The sequence below is a fragment of the Cajanus cajan genome, chromosome 5 (genome assembly GCF_000230855.2).
Source record: "Cajanus cajan strain Asha chromosome 5, NIPB_CcT2T_4, whole genome shotgun sequence".
NCBI lineage: Eukaryota > Viridiplantae > Streptophyta > Magnoliopsida > Fabales > Fabaceae > Cajanus > Cajanus cajan.
The window spans coordinates 17,955,827-17,976,842 of NC_138521.1; the positions used below are offsets into that span (position 1 = coordinate 17,955,827).

Consider the following 21,016-nt stretch of genomic DNA (forward strand, 5'->3'; position numbering starts at 1 on the left):
TTATTTTAGTCATTGTTATTTAATTTTATTATTTGTCGATGTTGATCTTGATGTGATTTCAATGAAAAATAATATATCTTTTATTTTCTATTTACATGGTTCCAACACTTTTTAATATGGGTACAAATTAAAAAAAAAATCATGAACGAAAGAAATGATGATTTTTCATTCTATGATCTCCATTCCATAAATTGACCGAGTTGTGAGACTAAATTTAAGAGAGTTCAGATAAGAATGGAGAATTAGAAACATGTCTTCTATAAAATGTATTTTAATTAAATTATTATTATTATTATTATTATTGAATAAAGAGATATAACTTTTTTCTACCAAATCCATTCCTATAAGAATAAAATTATATCTCTAATTGTAATTACATATCCAAGTCAATGATTAAACTTTGATTTTCGATTAAATGGCACAAGTTGAAATACTTGTGTCTTTTATTTACTTTTAGCATTTCAAAGTATGACATTAGTTCTTTCCAAATTACATACATATAATAATTGTCTACTTTTAAGAAGTTCAAGTTAGGAAGCTTATGACTCATATTCATGGTGAAGGCTAAGGTGGGGAAGGAGATTAAGTGGTTTATGGTGAACCATTAATATTTATTGATAGATAAATCTTTTCTTATGCATGCAAACTAGAATGGTTTGTTCATCAAACCGGTTGCATAGTTGAATTATATCAAAGTAATTAATTTTTTGCAAAAAAAAATCCAATGAACTAATTTGGTTTTCAAATTTTTTTTTTGGCACAAGAAATTAAAAATTCCAATTTTTTATTAAAAAAATGTATTACAACTTTGTAAACAATTATATCTTGAAATATTAGTAACTTAGATATGAATTTTGTCGATGTTATATATATATATATATATATATATATATTTAAATTTATTTATGAAGTTGTGTCATTAACTTTAATTTAATTATTTGTGAACTTTGTTATTATGAACTTGATATTTATGAGTTATATTATTATGAATGTTAATTTAATTGTTATGTTGGATATTGATTATTTTATAATGAAAATATTTTTGAGTTTGAAATATGAAATTGTGTTACTATGACTTGTGATTTTGAATTTGAAGTTTAGATATGTGATATTTATCATTTAATATGTCAATAATTTTATCTTTAAATGTATAAAATATTTTAAATTATGTTAATTATATTATTTTTTAATTTTTAATATATATTGGTTTAACTAGTTCAACAAGTGATATTTTAATTTGACTACTAAACCATCAAACTATTTTTAACCTATTTTTATTAGATTTTAATTTTCATAAACTATCAACGTAAAAAATTTAATATCATCAACTACTTAAAAAATACTTTAACTATAAATTTTGAAATAATTATTACAAAAATTAGTAATCTTATGTTAGTTGTTAAAGAGTGGATGATTGTGACACCCTTATTACTCCAACACATATATTGTAACAATGTAAATAAGTTAAAGAATAAAATTTTCAACGTTGGTAAAAGGGTTCACATAAAACCTTCATCATTGTTCTTCAATATCCAAAATAATTGAAAATAAAAATTGAAAAATAAACATAAGAGTTTACAAATTATTTTCAAAAGAAAAGGTACAACTCCAAATACATAAAAATTCATATCCTAGAATTCTCTGTCTCGATGTCACAATATCAAAGCACACCCACAATTCAATTGTTGGCATTCGAGATGCCACTCAAAGCTGGGTCTTCCTCACCTAAAATATCCACAAATTATACGGTAAGAAAAGAAAACATCTATATGTAAAGTACACAAGGAAAATCCAACACATCATTTCATCATAACTCATTTCTTTACAACCATCTCTAACAATCATGCATCAACTTCACATCACAAATTCACAGTCATATCAATCCATTACAATTCTTACAATTAACACTATCATTTTCACATTCATAATCCACACAAACCTTAAAATTAACACTATGTCAAGGTCACGCCACATCTGACATAAGTGATACGGGTTAATTGCCTCACTCATCCCACACTATGCCAAGGTCACGCCGTCCATGTAGCATCACTTACCCAAGGGTCGTGTCATCCCTGGTCATTAGTGTGAGGAACCACAATCACATCACAATCCACACAAATCTTATAATTAACCCTATGCCAAGGCCACGCTACAACTGACATAAGTGATACGTGTTAATTGCCTCACTCATCCCACACTATGTCAAGGTCACGCCGTCCTTATGGCATCACTTACTCAAGGGTCGTGCCATCCCTGGTTATTAGTGTGAGGAACCACAATCACATCATATTCACATTCAATACAACATCCCATCTCATAACTCAAATTCCATATCACATACAAATAAGTCTACAAAATACAATGATTCATATACCCTTCAAGCAATTCACCATGAATACACATCTATAACAATAATATAACAATAATATTTATAAATTAATATAAAACTCAATTAATTCACCAATTTAATATAATATTAAATCAAATAGTAAAACTCCCAATTTTTCCAAAACCTGACTCACAGATACTTTTCTACAATTTTGTTCTCTCTCCCAAATCATCATTTTCGCAAATTAAATATATATTTGTAATCCTTAATACATACAGAATCTAATGGGATCATCAATTCCTTAAACAGAAACAATTATAAAATTATCCATAATTCTAAGGGACTCTTTTTCTACCCAATTCCCTCATGTAACTCTGCATACAAATAATCCCTTTTTCTCCCGTACCTCTATAAGCAGTAGCTGAAAATAGAGCAGAATCTGGTTGGTCTCCTCCTTTGGGTTCCCCTCGGTCTTCAGAGAATGTAGAAGGAAAAGAAGTCAGAATTGAAATGTGTGCTTTTTGAGAGTGCTAAAACGCTCTATTTATAGGCATCAAGAGTGGCCGGAACGACTCGTTTCAAATCCAGAACGCCCCGTTCTAGACTCTTTGTCATGTGTAAAATTTCACATTCAGAACGACCCGTTCTCAAACTAGAATAGGCTGTTCTAGGGTTGCATTTAACCCATAATAGCCATATTTGGAACGACCCGTTCTTAAACCAGAACGACCCATTCCCAACTAGGGAGCCTTTTTGGTAATTTGGAACGTCCCGTTCCCAACTAAGATTTGTAGGCACTTGTAGTATTTTGGAACGGCCCGTTCCAATCTAGGAACGACCCGTTCTAAGATACTAAATCACCCTCGTTTTAGTAGTTTGGAATGGCCTGTTCCAATTTGGAAATGGCCCGTTCTAGACTACTAAATCACCCCTATTGGACTTTTGGAAATTCCTACAATCTGTGAAAATCGAGCTGTTATAATGAAACCTTATAAGAGTTTTCTAAAACTTTTTACCTCTTTTGAACTATTAAGGTCAACCTAGTGGTAAAGAGTTAAAGTAATATGTACAAGGTCCTTAATTTGGATCTTGTTATTGTCATTGTAATTCTTATAATAACAAAAAGAGTCGAGTTAGGATCCTGTTTGGATACAGATGAATAAGTATTTTTTAAAGGATTTCTACTAAAAAATTCTTTTTAACTTGTATCAAAACAAACTATAAACATGCCAATATGAATCCATATGATGAAGCATAGAATTTAAACTTTGATTTTTGAATGATCTTTTTTAACCTAATCAATTATGATATAATTCGAGTTTAACCCACAAAAACATGTTAAATGCTTAAAAAAAAGTTTCATTAAATTTATATTTGATTTAAAAATTTGTGAGACATAACATTAAAAGTGTAAAAAGAGTTGTGAGCATATGATTTAGTTGTGAGACATTTACCCTATGTTTGATTGGATGGATGAAAAATGAGAAGAGAGAAAAAAAATTGAATTGAAAGAAAACTGGAAGGAAAATAAAATTTGAATTTTATTTGGTATATTAAGGTGGTATAACTTCTTCCTAATAGATTGACTTATGTTAAGAGTAAAATGGTACTAATTGCCACTTCATGTCCAAGGATTAAAACATGTTCCCTAATTAGGAAACACAAATGTTGAACCATTTATGTTAGTAACTTTTGGTGAATTTTGTTTTTTAAAGTCAACTTTCCATTTTAATTTCCTTTCATTTTATCTCCAACTAAACAAAATAAAATATATCATATTCTGAGTCTTTCTTTCTCCGTATTTTTTTTCTTCTAGTTTTATCCCCTTCCAAACATGTATTTAAAGTATAAAATATTTTCTTTCCTTCTAATTTCATCCCTTCCATGTATTTAAAGTAGATAAAACATAAAAAAAAATTAATTTAGCATTAAAAAGAACTAATAGTTAAAATTAATTAGCTGAACATAAAGTGATTTGTAAGTTCCTTAATCATGGATTAAAATAAATTGAGCACTCTTAATATGAATAACATGTATTTTGTATTTCTAAAAGTAACACATGTATTTTGTAAAATATTAATTTATAATTAGATGAAAATACAAGAAAAACATTTATTCTCCAAGATAAATTATTATTATTTGGTTTAATAAAAGGATATAATTTATTTTACTCAATCAACTCTTAAAAACATAAAATAGTAACTGATAGTAATTCAGTTACGACTCCATATTTAAGTGAAAATTCTGACATTTAATTAAAGTATAACTATCTAACTACTTGCGTAAACTATCTTTAGTTTAACATAAAAAACTATCTTTAGTTAATTAAATTATTATTTACACACGTTATAAGTTTGATACATACATATAACCTCAAGCGTGTGGTTCAGCAGTAGGAGTTGATCCACGCTTAAACAAGGTCAGGGGTTCGAATCCTGCCTGCTGTATGCAGCCGCGTTAAATCTTGGGGCCAGCTATCCCACTCTTTGAGTCGCCTCTAACCTAGCCAGGAGATTAGTCACCACTGTCGGGAGTGGATACTCCATGAACGAATAAAAAAAAAAGTTTGATACATATAAAATTCTTACAACAATATAAAAAAAAAAGCAAATTTTTTATTTTTATCACATTTCTGTAGACGTTACACTACAAGATGAATACGTAATTTTTGAACAATAAAAAAAGCATTTGACCAGGACACTTAGCTCTTGCACTTGTGTACACAGCTCATTTGACAAACTCAAAACCCCATCCGGGCCCCACGTTGTGCCAACCAAAGCCAATCAAGCACGACGAACCAATCCCTCTCTCTCTCTCTCTCTCTCTCCTAAGTTTTCATTTTTTGAAGGCAGCGCCAGCAGCACCTCCTCAGTTGTAAACGATGCCATCTCAGATCCTTCCCATGCCCAACCGTCCCTCCGATCCCTCTCCTCCGATACTGGTCAAGGCCAAAGACGACGACGACGACGCTGCCAATGACCCCTCCGCCAGTCTCCTCCGCTCCTTCCGAGACTTGTCCTTCAAGCCTCCCTTGCCCAGGGCCTCCAGCTTCACCGCCTCCTCCCGCAAACTCAACGCTCCCTCTTCTTTCCACCAGAAGCGCCGCCGCCGTGCCGCCAGCCAGGACTCCTTCCCCTCCCTTCCCCATGACACTGCCTCCTCCCGCACCTCCTCCTTCGGCCGCGACGTCGCCTCCGAGACCTTTCTCTTGACCCGCCTCGGCTTCAAGATGCTCAGTTACCTCGGGTATCGTCTCATTCTCCTTGTTTGTCTTTTACGAATTAACCGTTGTGGATCTCCACTTGTGGCGTGTTCTAAATGGTAGTTTATGTAAGTGAGGATAAGTCGCTTTTGTAAGGGTAATAATCAGTTTTTAAAGATGGTTTCAGAACTCATAATGTTACATGTCTTGGGTGTATTGGAGATCTCACATCACCTTATAGTATAACCATAGTAGTGTATATAAGTGAAGAGTTGTCCTCATCTTATAAGATGAGATGTCCCGTCCTTGGCATGAAGATCTCGCATTGACTAGTAGTGTAATCATAATAAAAAAAGTTAACAACATATTCTTTTAAACATGGTCTCTCAAATTGGTTGAAATTCGTTGGAAAACATAAAATTTAGTGGGTCTCACTCTATTTAATGATTCTTCATTCTGATTTTGTAGTTTTGAATAAATTCTAACCAATAAAAGTGGTGTATTAAGGGGAGTGTTTTAAAGAGTGTGTTGCTAATATTCTGATTTTGTAGTTTTGAATAAATTCTGATTTTGTTATGAATGCCGATCGATTTTTCAATGAAATCCAACATTTCCGTGTGGCAGTTATGGATGCTTTCTGGTTATTTATTTCTGTTCAGGGTAGGCTATAAATGGATTACGAGATTTCTTGCCCTTGGTTGTTATGCAGTGCTGCTTTTCCCAGGCTTTATTCAAGGTCCGAATTCAGTGATCTATAGCATAATTCTCGTACATGTCCAGATGCTGATTTGAATTTTCAAATGCATTAGTATCACCCTTCGTCTGTCCTTCTGTTTTATAGTTGGATATTACTATTTCTTCTCCAAACAGATACGCAGAAGCATAGTTTATGGAGATAAACCACGAAATAGGTATGATTTATTTATTATTTATATTCTCTCTCTACATTTATAAATTCCTACGGTTGTTGTAATTTTGATTTTGATTAATAGTTTATTTTCTTTTGCAGGCTTGACTTGTACTTACCTAAAAACAGCAATGGTCCAAAACCAGTTGTTGCTTTTATTACTGGTGGTGCCTGGATTATTGGGTAAGTACTAAGTGGTGTCTGTGCTTCATTTCATATTTCTGATTTAACGGAATTAGGTGAGGCTTTGATGTTGTTTATTTATTTATTTATTGAGAGGATGGATATTCTTATCAATGGAGTGGTATATGAGCTTCGATTCTTATTTTTATATCTTGTTTTAAACAGAAGTTCATTATTTAAAGAGGATGGAGGTCTAGGGTGACGTTGATAAATAAGAAAGAGAGGGACCAGGTGAGGGAAGGAAATTGGACGAGGCGAAAAATAGAGTATCTTGGTAGAAGTTGACATTAACAGACATGTAAAAGCGGTGGTTGGCAACAGATTAGAACCAATATCCTTTGTAGGTCCGTAAATAACAAGGAAAATGCACTTGATATCAAGACCTGAAGAGAGATCATAAACATAACAAGTAAAATCAGTCTCTGATACCAACGTGAATATCAAACTTTTAATCTGAATGCTTGAAGACAGTGATTCCTCGATCCTTAATTTATAATGATCAGAAATAAATTGCAATAATAATGGAATCCCTTAATTGTAGGGATTATACAATCAAATATTGAATACAATATAATGTTAACTTGGCAAGAATAATAAAAGCAGGAATATGGAATAATAATGACTGAGATTAAATGGAAATCAAGTCAAATCTCAACAGTCATCAATGTAATCCACAAGATAAATTCAAGTACTAAGGCACCAAAACTGTGTAAAAAAGGTTAAGGCTGACTGGATCAAACCCTAAATTACTAATACCATATTAGCTTTCGTAATTGTGTGTCAAATGTTCACCACACACATGTATTATTTATATCGAGTCATTGACTATAGTAATCTTCCAATGATATCCCGAATCAATGCTAATTGTAATCAAATCATACATATATTATTGTTTTCTATATAACTAATATTTATACATGCTGCATGAGCTATATTTAACAGAACTGTATAATGTCTTATGAAGTGTGTAGTTTCAAACTGAGGAGTTTATAATTGTGTTTTAAATTATATACCATGTTTTTCTTTTTGATATTTATCGTCCCTTGTGCGATCCGATGCTACTAGTTTCATTATGTGTTGCGTGTCTAGTGTATACAACATGTGCACGTTCACCACCTACCAATTCTGTTCTTACTAGTTTTGAAGTGTTTGTATTTGTGTAGTTACAAAGCATGGGGTTCTCTTTTAGGCCAACAGTTATCAGAGAGAGATATCATTGTGGCATGCATAGATTACAGGTGATCTTTTCTTCATCTATTCTCACATCAGTATTTTGCTCTAGGTAATAGATGCAATCTAGCAGCATTAAAATTGTTATGGAGACTAATCCTTATATTTACTAATAAAGAAAACCCTTTATTCCTAGGTTCTATTTTTATTAGTGTAAAGTGATGTATAAGGTCTGCTTTTGTATCGCAACTATTAAAATTGAATTAGTGAACTATAGTTTTATGCGTTACTTCTCTATCTCATTCTTCCCTTTTCCATCTATTCCTAGAAGTTGATCATATTATTAGTCATACCAACCATATGACCTGTGTATCAGCTAAAGGTTTCATCTTGTAGAGTTCTTGACATGGAATTCCTGTATTTAGTGACTTTTCATACTGTTTTTAGAGTCGAACATTCTTTGCAACTACATTTATGGCCACATAGACTGCATTTTATAGAATCCCAACTTTTTTATTTTTTTATTTATTTTTTTTTATATAAAATCAAAATATAGGAAGTATACAGCCAAGAATTAATGACAACAGAACGAAGTCAATATACTGGTTTTTACAGTATAGGGTGCAAAACCTGGTTAATAAGCAGAGGGATTATTGAAATATACAAGTCAAAATGAAAATGAAAATTGGTAATGAAAACAGTAATGATCAAAACTAATCTAAGGAAATCAGTGGCTTATATCGTGCCTCATCAGTCATCACAAACCACTAAAAGCGTATTTAATTCAAATTGGCACTCTTAAGCTACATGAGATTCACCTAATAATAAATAGTCTACTGAATTGAGTGTTACGTGCGTATGTCTTCGTATTGCAGTGTTATATAAGATCTGTTTTGTTGCAGAAATTTTCCCCAGGGAACCATCAGTGATATGATAGCTGATTCTTCTCAAGGTATCTCATTTGTGTGCAACAATATTGCAGAATATGGAGGTGACCCTAACAGGTAAATAATCATTCTCTTCAAAGTTTTCTCATTACAGCAACCAATTTGTTCACTTGCTATAAGGGTAATGGCTTCTCTCGTGATCAATAATGATGTCTTTGTTTAATATTTTTTCCGTATAGAATTTACTTAATGGGGCAGTCAGCTGGGGCACATATTGCTGCGTGTGCAATTGTGGAGCAGGCAATCAAAGAGGCAGGTGAAGGAGAAAGTACTTCTTGGAGTCTTTCCCAGATTAAGGCTTATTTTGGTTTATCTGGAGGGTAAGTACTTGCAGAAAGTTCCTTCCAATCTCTGGTATCGTGTGTTAAAAAAATACTACACCTTCTGGAAAATTACATACTTAATGTTTTGGTTTTGTGTTACTTTTAAAAAAATCGGTTCACTTTTCCACGTTAATAACCATGCAACTTCGTGTAGCTTTAGCATTTCCGTATTTTTTTACGCACATCACGTGGTTCTAAGTCTAACTTGAAACCAAACATACTCATTATCTTTGGGAGTGCTTCTGTGATAATGATGGAATGGCGGGTTGGGAACTCAATTGTTAGAAATTATGAAGTACTTTAATTTACTTCACTTATCCATATCTTATACGTTGGTGAAATACCAAATCCTTAAAATATTATGAAAATCTTATTTGATATCGATACTCTCAATACTTTATCGATATTAATCGGTGAATTGTCTAAGTCTAATAGAGATGTGGAACTCAATATGCCAATGAGGATCATATAAGTGGAAAAAACTCAAACTTTACGAATGTGTGAATGTAATGTCAAGCCCACAAGTATACTTCCCTGTTAAGCCCCTTGATGGAGATCTCCTATTTACAAAATTTAATCAAGGTAATTCCTGTGAATATTTATTCTAGTCCATTGGTGGGTTTCTAAAACTTTGCCGTAGGTCATAAAGTGTAAACTCTTGATTTTGAAGATTGCACAAGTGTTAGTAGTTAATGAGCGGCCCCTAAAGAGATTCAAATATCGAAGGGTTCCTCAATAGTGGAGAATCGCGCTATTATGTGAGCTATAGCGGCGCAACTGTAATGAGTTTCAGAAACCTTATACGAAGCGTATTCAAACCACATTCAATTCTCTATTACCTGATTTGACACAAACAACCAACACTCGGTGCTTGCCTGGCATACACACTTCTCTGTTTTGCACGTACTCTGTTCTGTCAATTGGCAACACATTCTCTATTTAAGTATCGTCGAGTCAACCTTCTTTTTAGTCCGAATTCTGTTTTACCGCTCACCCCCTGTGTTCTATCCTTGCGTTCTGTTCTGATAGTGTTTTGTTTTTTCATAAACTTCATTGGTCGCCCTTGAAGCAATCGTAGCATCATCCACTTGTGCCATTTTGTTTTTTCGATTGGAACTTCTGGGATTGCACTCATTCATTCTTGATTTTCGTTGTTATCAATTTGTGTGCATTTATACGAGGTTGATAATTATTATGTTATTCACATTTGAAGTAGTACGTGATGTTCTCTTCAATCCCATTGGTTATGTTTATTAGAAATGAATAGGGCCTAAGTCAACCCAAAAAGGTAGCTAAAGTGGTGAGGATTGTCTAAGTCTTAATGCACACCTCTCACAGGGCTGGATATCTGGATCATGAAGTCTATAGGACTGGACATTTGTGAGTTGCTCATCACCAACACTGGACAGACTTTGATGTCATGTTCGAAATCTACTGCGCTTACCCAAAATGCTAGCACAAGGGGTGAGAATTGCCTATGTCTTGTATAAGGGATTATTTTAAATTCTAGCACAAGAGGTTTGCCTATGTCTTATAAGGATTATTTTGATCAATATTCCTAGCTAATGTGGAAACATCTTATAATGTTCAACAACCATGATATCACTAGGCTATTTTTAAGTTTCCATTTTTTATTTTTGGGATCATCTTTCTCCACTTGTCTTGCATCCCCGGTGATATATTCTTCTTTTCCTTGGAAAAAAAAAATTGAACTTTGGACTGGTAAGTTTGGATGGAGTTTTGTCCCTTCTGTTTGTGGCCAATGATAGGAATAGGTCCTTCAATCAGGCTGGTTATGGCAGGGTATCAGTCTCCAATCTAGATACTACCTCTAGACTGTTAGTCTCTAGTTTGTATGCGATGAATGGAGCAACATGCAGTTTGAAATCAAACATGGCTCATATTAATACGCTTTGCTACCTTGCAGAAAATATTTTATTTTCCTTGATTTGATCGATTACAAGATGGTAGAATAAATAGGGAATTAGGGTAACGACTGTAAACTGATCTAGGCCAAGGTAATAGGAGAGTCAATATCTCTCTTTTACGGTTAACATAAAATTAAAGATATGAGATACAAGAGATTCCTGAAAGCATAGAATGATAGAACTAATATCTGCACACGTGAAAACAAAATTGGAAGATTGTGTCTGTTCCCGACCAACAGGAACTAATCGCCAATCTAGATTTTGATCCCTGGTCACTCTATTCTTTTGCATAAAATAAAAAAGTTGAATTTAAGTATATGGTAGGTGAGTCTGTGTGCTTTACGTGAGGGAGTTTGTTAAAAATGTAATGAAAGCCATTGACGGGCTTTCAACCTGATAATTTAAGCTACTTTTTTGTTTGGTTCGTGACAGATCCCATGTTAGAAATGCAAATTTTGATTGTGATATGTTACAAAAGCGTTTTGTTTTACTAATATTAGGATTGTTACACTGTTGTACATGTTACAGAAGAAAGTATTCCGCCCCCCCTCACTATTTGATTTTTTTAAAAAATAAAATATATTTATTATTTTAAGTATATGATTATATTGAAAGATTAGTTAAAAATTGATATATATGTATATATATATATATATATATATATATATATATGTAAATATATATCATTGATGATTTTATGATATAAAAGAATGATATATATATAAGTTAGATAAATAATATGATGTATTTAAGAATTATGATTTAATATTTATCTAAATTTATTATTAAAAAAAATGTCTCCCCCCGCCCCCCTTTAATTGTGCTCTAGATCCGTCCCTCAAGTTGATCGATCAGGTATGGATTTAATCTTTTTCAAATTTTAATGGCAAAATTAAATGTATACAGAAGACATGCAATAACCACTAATTATTACAATTAATCTTTTATTTTGCTTATGGTAAATGCAATGTTATTTGATTACGAATGTTTGTTATATACCTTGTATTTCCCACCAATCCAGAAGATACGCAATAACAACTAACTTAATTTATTTGATGTCTTCTTACATCAATGTAGGTATAATTTGTTTAACTTAGTAGATCACTTCAACAGTAGAGGTCTTTATCGGTCCATCTTTTTAAGGTACGCACTTCATTTCATTCATCTTAAGTGAAATCTTCAACAGTATTATGTTTAACACTCTGATTTTCATTAAATTAGACTTTCGAATGACTACTTTTATCTTACAGCATAATGGAAGGGGAGGAATCCCTGCGACGGTTTTCTCCAGAGCTAATGGTTCAAGATCCAAACATTGGAAATGCGATTTCTCTACTACCTCCTATAGTTCTTTTTCATGGCACTGGGGATTATTCCATACCATCAGATGCGAGGTTTGTGCTCCTTTCAAAAGGGTTTTAAATTTTTAGTAACAATAGAAAACAGAAATTTATATTGACCGGCACATTAATTTTTTATGGTTTAGTTTTGCCGAGATATACCCTAGAGTGCTCTACTCTGGGAGCTTAGTGAGTGAAAATTGTTTCATGCAATATTAAATTGCCAAGCTTTGTGTAATGGCTGAATGATTTTAGTTAGCAATGAGCAACTTAATTTAACTTGGGCATTGATAGCCATGCAAAAGAAACAACATAGAACGACCTATGACAGTTCAGTTCCTTGTCCCTGAAACAAGAGTCAGCAAACCATTTAATATAGAGATGAAAGTTAAATGCTCTAGTTTAAGTCACAAACAACTTGAAAATGATGTAAAAAGGTGGTGGAAACCCAAAAAGGGTTGGACATTATTATTTCAAATAAAAAATAGATTGACCGATTAATCTACTACCTTTCTCTCCCAAAGCATGGGCTCTGATTACAATCCAATAAAAATTCTCCAAAACTGTCTCCCTTTCTCAAACTACTCTATATTTATAATCATTTCCCTTAACTAGCTCTCAAAAATTGTTAAAAGAAGATAAATCCTAAAGATAAACTATAATAACATAATTCAAATAACATAATCCTAAACTAACTCCTAAAGATAAATTATAATAACAAAATACAAATGATAAATCTTAAAGATAAGTTATGATAACAAATTCAAATAAGATAATCCTAAAGATAAACCATGATAGCATTATTTTGAATGACATTGTCATAAACTAGATTTGCTACTTTGAATTGAGTTCTATCACTAGGTCATTAAGGTTTATTAGAATATATGAAAAAATCTCATAATATCAATATTCAACATTATACTTTATACTATTTTAGAATTATCTCTTAGAATCCGTTCCTCCATTTCTCTAGTTTTCATATTTCTTTTTTTTTTTTGTGATGGAGGATACAGTGGTCTACCTTGATAGATGGTCTATGGTGGTCTATTAATTTCTACCATTAGATTAATCTCCTAGATATAGATTACACGTGAATCATTTACATTAGATTATGCTCCCTTCCTCCTCAACCATTCCTCAACAGCTCCTGCTCTTACTGTAGCATATTGTTGGTGGAGATGCCCTAATCGAAGGAAGAGTTTACGCTCATTTCAGCAAAGCCATTCATGGCTTCCTCTACCTTCCGTTCCACACGTCGTCGTTCCCCTCCCACTCACCACTTCCTCCTCTAACCTCACCAAGAACAACAACTTTTGTTTTCTATTTAACCAGCCAAACGCAAACTTATCTGAATCAAACTCCCTCTGTTCTTAATCCTTCAATTCTGACTCATCCGTAATGATGGACCAAATCTTCGTCAACTTTCCAGCCGCTTCAATGGAAAACCAATTTCCCTTCTTTCATTTAGAGTCCGAACCCAAAATAATAAACCTCGAAACCCCCAAATCCCAACCCCAAACATTGTCGTTGGAATTCACGTTTCTAACCACGTAGGACTTTAAGAAACCTGAATCGCGTGGAAAAAGTTTTCACTTTAAATCTTTCTCCCGAAGAAGACCGAGTGGATGGAAGAGAAGAAGTACCACAGGGGAATGTGAATCAAAGCCGCCAAAGCATACAAACCAGTTGTGTTCAAGCTTCGCTGTTCCAAAGCCATCTTCTACTTCCCTCTCGAAGCCAACATCGATTACCGCAAAAGCCACTGGCAAGAGGTGTCACGAATGCAGAAAGGAGAGGGAGAAATAAAAATAAATCTGTTGTTGAGGGCCTACGGTAATATCCTAGGATGAGATAAATTCAACGGTTTTAAGTAATGGATCACCATGGACCACCAAACAAGGTAGTCCACCCCACCCACCCTCCAATTTTTTTTTTTGGTATCTCACTATTTGTTTCTGTATTTATCAAAAAAAAAAAAGGGCATCCCCGCATCATGTCAAGTCATGATTTTTTTTAGTTACAAAAAAGTTTAGATCAAGGAAGGGCACCACATCATACAATATTAAAATCAACTACTAATTTTTTTTTTTTTTTTTTAAGATTTTCAGTAAGATTACAAATTGTTTCCTCAATCTCCGATGCAAATCCGTATAGAAGGATATAAAACACGAGGAATGTTAGATTCAATCCCAAATTCTAATTTTTCTTCTGGTTTTCCTAAAAATCTTATAATTTTAACATGGTGTGGTAGCTTATAATTATTATACTTTGTTTCTGTCTTTTCATTCTAAGTAGTCCTCTCTCTTGCTGTACGCTCATTCTACTGTTTCATCCTGGCCATCTCATCGACCACTAGGTCCGGTTCGTCTCTCCAAGGTCGGCCCAACCTCACGTGGTTTGTGTAACGCATGGGTGTTTGGCTCCTTTAGGCTGTGTTCTGCCATTACTTAGGTCTTAGGCTCAAATCTGACATTTTTTTCTCTGTTGTATTGGTTTGACGTTTTTGAGCTATTTCTGGACATTCTTTGTGGTTGTTATCTTCAGTTTTTCATGATGTTGGCTTAGCATTGAGGTGGAGAAAGGTGGAAGGTGTCTTGCCTTTGCCGTGTTCTATCTTTTGTCGTAGCCATAGTTTGGCACCAGTCTCAAGTCCCAGGTACTCTGGACTTGCCTGTCTCTATCCCAGTTGCAGTTGCCCTGTCAGTTTTTTGTTTCATATGCACTCTTTTGTTGCCCCAAGTATTGTTCTGAAAGTGGTCAGGCAATGCTAGTCTCCAATTTCATATGCCTGTCGTGGTTGTCTTATCTCATGATTTGTTTACTTATTTAATTGGCTAAATTAACTTTGGATTTAATGGTGATACATGTTTTCCACAGTCATTCAATCATAATTCACCATAAATAATAATTGTGTTGACTTTTACAATAACTATCTAAATAGTCAATTAGTCATATAAATCATGTTTCTAATTGGTTGGCTGTGTAAAACATTTTGCACTACCAGTACATCACTTTTAAATCCATTAACTTTTCGTCTTTTATTTTATTTTTAATATTTATTTTGGTCATTTATTTTTTTAAAAAAATCATTTTAATCTTTTATTTTTAAAATTTTGTCAATTTGGTCTTTGTGAAAGTGATAGTTTTCAATTTTGTAATATGATTTTAAATTCTTTTATGACTGATCCAAGAATCAAAGCTCATGTACATGAAAACTATTGAATCTATTTGATGTTTGAACCAAAAAGAGTAATAAGTATAATGTAAATTGCGAGAGTAAAACCAACAAGCAATTGGAAAATAAAAAATATGTTATTATGTTTTTTTCAAGTTGCTTGTGAAATTTATTTTTTACATAATTTTTATTATATTTATAATTTTTTTTTGGTTTAAATATCATTTGAGTTCAATAATTTTTACAAAGTAAATTTATTGAAACAAATTTTTTGTTTTGAATCTTTCAAAAAATATCCAAAATCATGTCACAAAATTGAAAACCGTCAATATTTTGAAAGGATCAACTTTATTTAAAATTAAAAGATTAAAGACCATAATGAAATTTTTAAAAGACAAAAAAATAAAATAAAATAAAAAGTAAAAGAAATGATTAAATGTATACTAATTTAGCCTATTTAATTTAATTAAGATTATTAACATAAATAATTGATAATGCTTTTATATTTTTATCAGTATGAGACATCACATTCACATCATAAAAGTCATTATCAATTGTAGCATTTAGGAGCAATTTGTTTAAAATAAAAAAAATAAAAAACATTGATTTTTAAAAAGTATATATTTTAAAAGAATAGAAGTTGCTACTTAAAAAGATTTTAAAAAAATAAAAAAATTATTTTATTAAAAAAAACGCTTTTAAAGTATAAAGTTTAAACAAACCCAACTTTAGTCTCTTTTCTCTCCTTTTCATCCTAAAACTCGATAATTTCAGCAAGGTCTGTCGATTAATAGGTTCAGAGTTAAGGATATGTTTAGAGACATGAGGAGTTTGTTTGAGAAAGGTTTTCTTCTCATGATTTCAGCGGTTTCGAAAGAAATTATTTTTTTTTGAAAAAAAAAAACTTTTTTTGTGATACCAGCTTAAATTTGTTAACAGATATTTTTTTTTGTGCAAAAGTAAGCTGTTTTCTTTAATCTCAAAATTTGATGTTTATGATTACTTTTTAATAGTTTTCTTTCTTTAACGTAAAAGCTGATTTTTTTGGTGTATTAAAAAAAAAACTTCTTAAATTTGTTTTTCAGCAAGTTTATCCAAACAAAAATCCATTATAATTATAATGGATTATAAAAATAATCTATTATTACATAATCAATTATTGAAATCTGTTTTTTACAGCTTCCCAAACACACTCGAAATGGGGATTTATAGCTTTGGATTCGTCCAGCTGATTCTTTTTCCTTCCCAAGCTCATAATGCGAGTCTTCTTCCTAACTTTACGTAGAGTATTCACTACGCAATTACAACAATTTCAGTTGATTCCGATATTTTTTATTTTGTTTAAATTAACTTGTTAAGTTTTTGCTCTAAGAAACCCAATTCAAATTTCCTATATTCCTCTTTGAAAAAGAAAAGTACTCAATTTCATGACAGTTTTTTCTGACTAGCATACGATCTTTCCCAGTACAAAAGCAAGCGTATTGTGGGAGTCAGTGCGTAAATATTAGCTCAAGGATCTGTCTTTATCAAAAATTATTGACTCTGACTGCCCAATAAATTTATGGTTGACTTAGAGAGACTTAGGTGAAATGATTAGATGATCTTCTATAAAACTCAACAAATTAGTATGCTCGGTGTTATGAAGAGGGGGTCTGAAAAGTGAATGCAAGAAGAAACAGATGAGGAGAGAAATAGTTAGCCAATTGTCTAGGTAGTCAGTTCAGCAGAGCTGGCATACAGTTACAGTTGAAGGTGGTGACAGTTAATAAATAAACCGATTTGTTGAACAGGGGAATGTTTTGTTGTGCTAAACCAAGCCACATGTGAGTGAAGGGGGTCACCCTTGCGAAGGAGTCCTCATCGTTTTTCCTTCCATAACAGAGATATCTTTGTGTTTCTCCTCTGTATCATACCCTTGATCTAATTCTTATTATCTTTCTTCTTCTATGAGGTATTCTTCCTAGAATCGTAGCAGAATTTGTGATTATTTCTGGTTGTGACATACTTCTATATGCCCATTGATTTCCTAGTGGTTCGGTTTCAATAAATGCTGTTCATCCTGTTCATCAACCAGCAAACAGGTTCAGCTATCATGTCAGGTCTTCTTGCTCTCACTGTGGTTCTTTTCTTCTGTATCGAGATTCTCTTTTTAATTTTTATCTTGATGAACGTGTGTTCCATGCATTCTCAAAATAGAACATCTCCATTTGCAAGTATTCTAGTAGCATGCTTTCAAATGTTCCTTCCAATCCTTATTATAAGACAATTTAGAAGGAAATGGTAGTTCTTTTTATAAAGCATTATTTTTATTTTTCATCTTTTACCCCTATTAAAAATTGTGAGTATGTGTTTCTTGTTGAATAATGAGAAGAGAATATGAGAAATAAATGTTCACTCCTGTCTCTTGAACTCTGTGATTGCTATTTATTAATTTTTTTGTATTAGTAAATAAGTTTTGATATGAAGTAATATTTTCGCCTCTTCCATGACAATTTATTGATAAGTAAAAAGGTAAAATTGGTATATCATGATTTTGTTTTATAAAACTAATAAATTGGTATATTATGAAGGACCAGAGGGAGTACCATTTTTTTGAGTTCATTACTAACCATATGGATTTATTTTAAATGTGTTGTTAATCATCAATATAAGGCATAACAAGCATTCAAAAACCTTGGCGATTTTCCATGGTTTGACAAACTTCTGAAATTGGAAAAGTATTCTCAAGTTATGTGGTTGTTTAAGCACTTTGAACTTTTTGGAGATGATTACGTCTCTTATTGTAGTATTTGCTACAGTTCCATTTGATACACTGCTGATTACTTGTTTTTTGAAGGTTTTCTTTGATGATTGTGTGAATTGGGAAATTTACGTTGGCACTAAAATGTTCTGATCTGTTTGATAAGTCCCACACATCAATCATAGTACATTTAAAAGCTTTTAAAAATAAGAAGTCAATGCAAAATGGAGAAAGCCCCAAAATGAAAGAAAGGATCACATTAAAAATATTCTAACCGAAGGCTAAGTATAACTTACCTACCTTCCTACCTACAGGATTAGATTTATTTTACTTTATTTTTCGATTTTGGGTCAATACTGATAGTGAATCTGGAAATAAGTAATGGTAACCTAAAATTGCATTATAATGTTCTTTTAAGTGATAAAGTTTCGATTCTTGCGAAGAGCTAATGTGTCCTGTGACCGGATATACTTTGAATTTATGAAAGAAAGATTCGAGTAAGAATCGTTTTCCTGCACACTAAATCCTGTTGAATGGTTGAGCTCATGTTTTTTTATCTGGATAGGTTGAATTGAATTTTGTGCATCTTATGCTTTTGCATGGGCTAAAGTAGGATTTAATCCTGTATTATCCTCCAAATTAGCAAGGCTACTAGAGATGTACAACTTAAAGAGAGGTTATTTAATTTTATAGCAGGGTATTGTCATTACAGTGCAACTAATTTGCTTCTCTCTGTAAATTGAAGCATTTTCTTTCACAATTTTCAATTATTTTTCAGCTGCTGAACTTTGATTAACATAATATTTTTTTATACAGTAAAACATTTGCTGAAACTCTTAAAAGAGTTGGAGCCACAGCTGAATCAATTATGTACGATGGGAAGACTCATACAGATGTGTTTCTACAGGTATTTGACCACTCGTCATTCTTGCGTAAACTGCTAAGTTTGTTTTCAAATTTCAATCAGTTTTGCACGTTTTTTAAACGATAATCTATGATATAAATAAAATATAAGGAGTACTAATATATTCAGGATAATTAGTGCAAGCATTTAACTCAGTGATGGCAACAGGGTTATCTTGGGTTCTTGCTAACTATTGCTTGTTCCTTCAAACTTTTATATGTAGTTATCTTGAGATTTAGGTTTTTAAAACATTAAATTTCCCACGTGAAGTCACTTGAACCTAATCTTATCATTAGCTTAAAGCCGAAGGCATGATTGACTAACTTGATCAAAAATAAAAATACGAAGAAACAGAGCATTATATAAACTACTCATTTTATTTTTACATTTTCTTAGCTAATTTAGCTTACTGATAAATTTTCACGCAAGGAGTAATGCTGAATCTTGTGTGACAAGATTTCGTGTGGATGTTAAATCTTTTTAAGTAGACTTTCATGTGAAATGCTTATACCTTTCAGGATCCCATGAGAGGTGGCAAAGATGATATGTTTGAAGATTTAGTAGGATATATCCACTCTGGTGACGCTGATGCCCGTGAGAGAGATGCAAAGGCTCCTCCAAGAAGACGCCTTGTACCTGAATGCATGTTAAAATTGGCTCATAGCGTCAGTCCATTCTAGCCTTTAAGCAGAATGAACTAACATTCATAGTTGATTCGTTAATTTACACTGTAAATAACCATTTATTGTGACTTGCTAGATTAATTCTTTACATGACATGTTTGGCACTCCATCCCATTGTTAGATTTAGCATTTTACATATATGGGGTCCGTTTGATTCGCTAAAAATTATGATTTTGGATAATATAAATATAATTGTTCCGCGTTTGACATACAAAAAGATTATTAAAAAAATGTAAAGTTTTAGAAAACTCTCCTAAAGAAACTAATTTAGACGAATCTCTAGATGAAGTAGATAAACTTAAGAAGGAAGTGGATTCTCTCAAGATAAACTTATCCAAATTCATCCAAGGTACTAAAATATTGGATAAAATTTTGAGATATAAGAGGAATGTCTATAAAAAAAAATATGTTCATGGATATAAAGGCTAAAGGTACATTGATGATGAATATGTTAAAGCGTGCTACTTTTGTTGTAAAATTGGACATATCACATCCAAGTGCAATCATCTGCCTAAGAAAGACCTCCTAATGTCTCTAAGACTAATAGGAAAGGATCCAAGTCTATTTGGGTATCTAAAACCTAAATAATTCTTATGGTAGATCTCTTTGAAAATATGAAGGAAAGTCTAGTCATAGTACTTAGACAGGTGCTCATGTCACATGATAGGAGATAAATAGACATTCTAAAGCCTAAGATAAAAAATTAGTGGTCAAGACACTCTAGAGGAAATCAAAAGGGCAAGATTAGAAGAATAAGTAAAATAGGAATATCCTCATCTATATTTATTGACAAAGTGCTCTTTGTTGATTAACTTTAATATAACCTATTTAGTATAAGTCAATTATGTGATAATGAGTTTGATGTGTCCTTCAATAAGAATGTGTGTATAATAAGAAGTTGTGGCAAGATGCAATTAATGGAATTACGCTTATGGGCCAAATTCAAAAAGAGTCAAGAAGAGTGAGATAAGTTTGAAGGATAATGACCTAAGCTCATATTGAAATTTGGGTTGCTTTTAGTAAATATTTGTAAATATTTTCTTTTAGTTTTGACCTTGTATTTTTGGATCAAATAGATTAAGAAATTATTCCCTTGCAATTTTTTTAGGGGTGTATTTTATATTTTAGGAGGGATGCAACTAATATTTGAAAAATGTGCTTATTGGATTTGTTTGGAGTTATACC

At 32.3% G+C, this 21,016-nt stretch overlaps 1 protein-coding gene across 7 annotated transcripts; it reads left to right on the top strand.

Moving 5' to 3' along the window:
- Positions 1 to 5,080: 5,080 nt before the first annotated feature.
- Positions 5,081 to 19,940, top strand: LOC109810818 (isoprenylcysteine alpha-carbonyl methylesterase ICME). 7 transcript variants are annotated; one of them, XR_014433955.1, is made up of 13 exons: positions 5,081 to 5,575; positions 6,191 to 6,267; positions 6,373 to 6,442; positions 6,541 to 6,621; positions 7,785 to 7,859; positions 8,694 to 8,795; positions 8,918 to 9,058; positions 12,067 to 12,132; positions 12,240 to 12,383; positions 17,535 to 17,603; positions 18,810 to 18,941; positions 19,061 to 19,151; positions 19,667 to 19,685. XR_014433955.1 is itself a non-coding variant. In XM_083075032.1 (12 exons), the coding sequence occupies exons 1-12, from the start codon at positions 5,211 to 5,213 to the stop codon at positions 19,826 to 19,828; spliced, it is 1,443 nt and encodes a 480-aa protein (XP_082931158.1). In that variant the 5' UTR covers positions 5,082 to 5,210; the 3' UTR covers positions 19,829 to 19,940. The 7 variants fall into 7 exon arrangements, 2 of the variants coding, with proteins under 2 accessions (XP_082931158.1, XP_020229975.1); XR_014433957.1 differs by lacking the exon at positions 18,810 to 18,941 and having other exon boundaries at positions 17,535 to 17,598; positions 19,667 to 19,701; XR_014433956.1 differs by lacking the exon at positions 19,667 to 19,685 and having other exon boundaries at positions 18,810 to 18,920.
- The last annotated feature ends 1,076 nt before the right edge of the window (positions 19,941 to 21,016 follow it).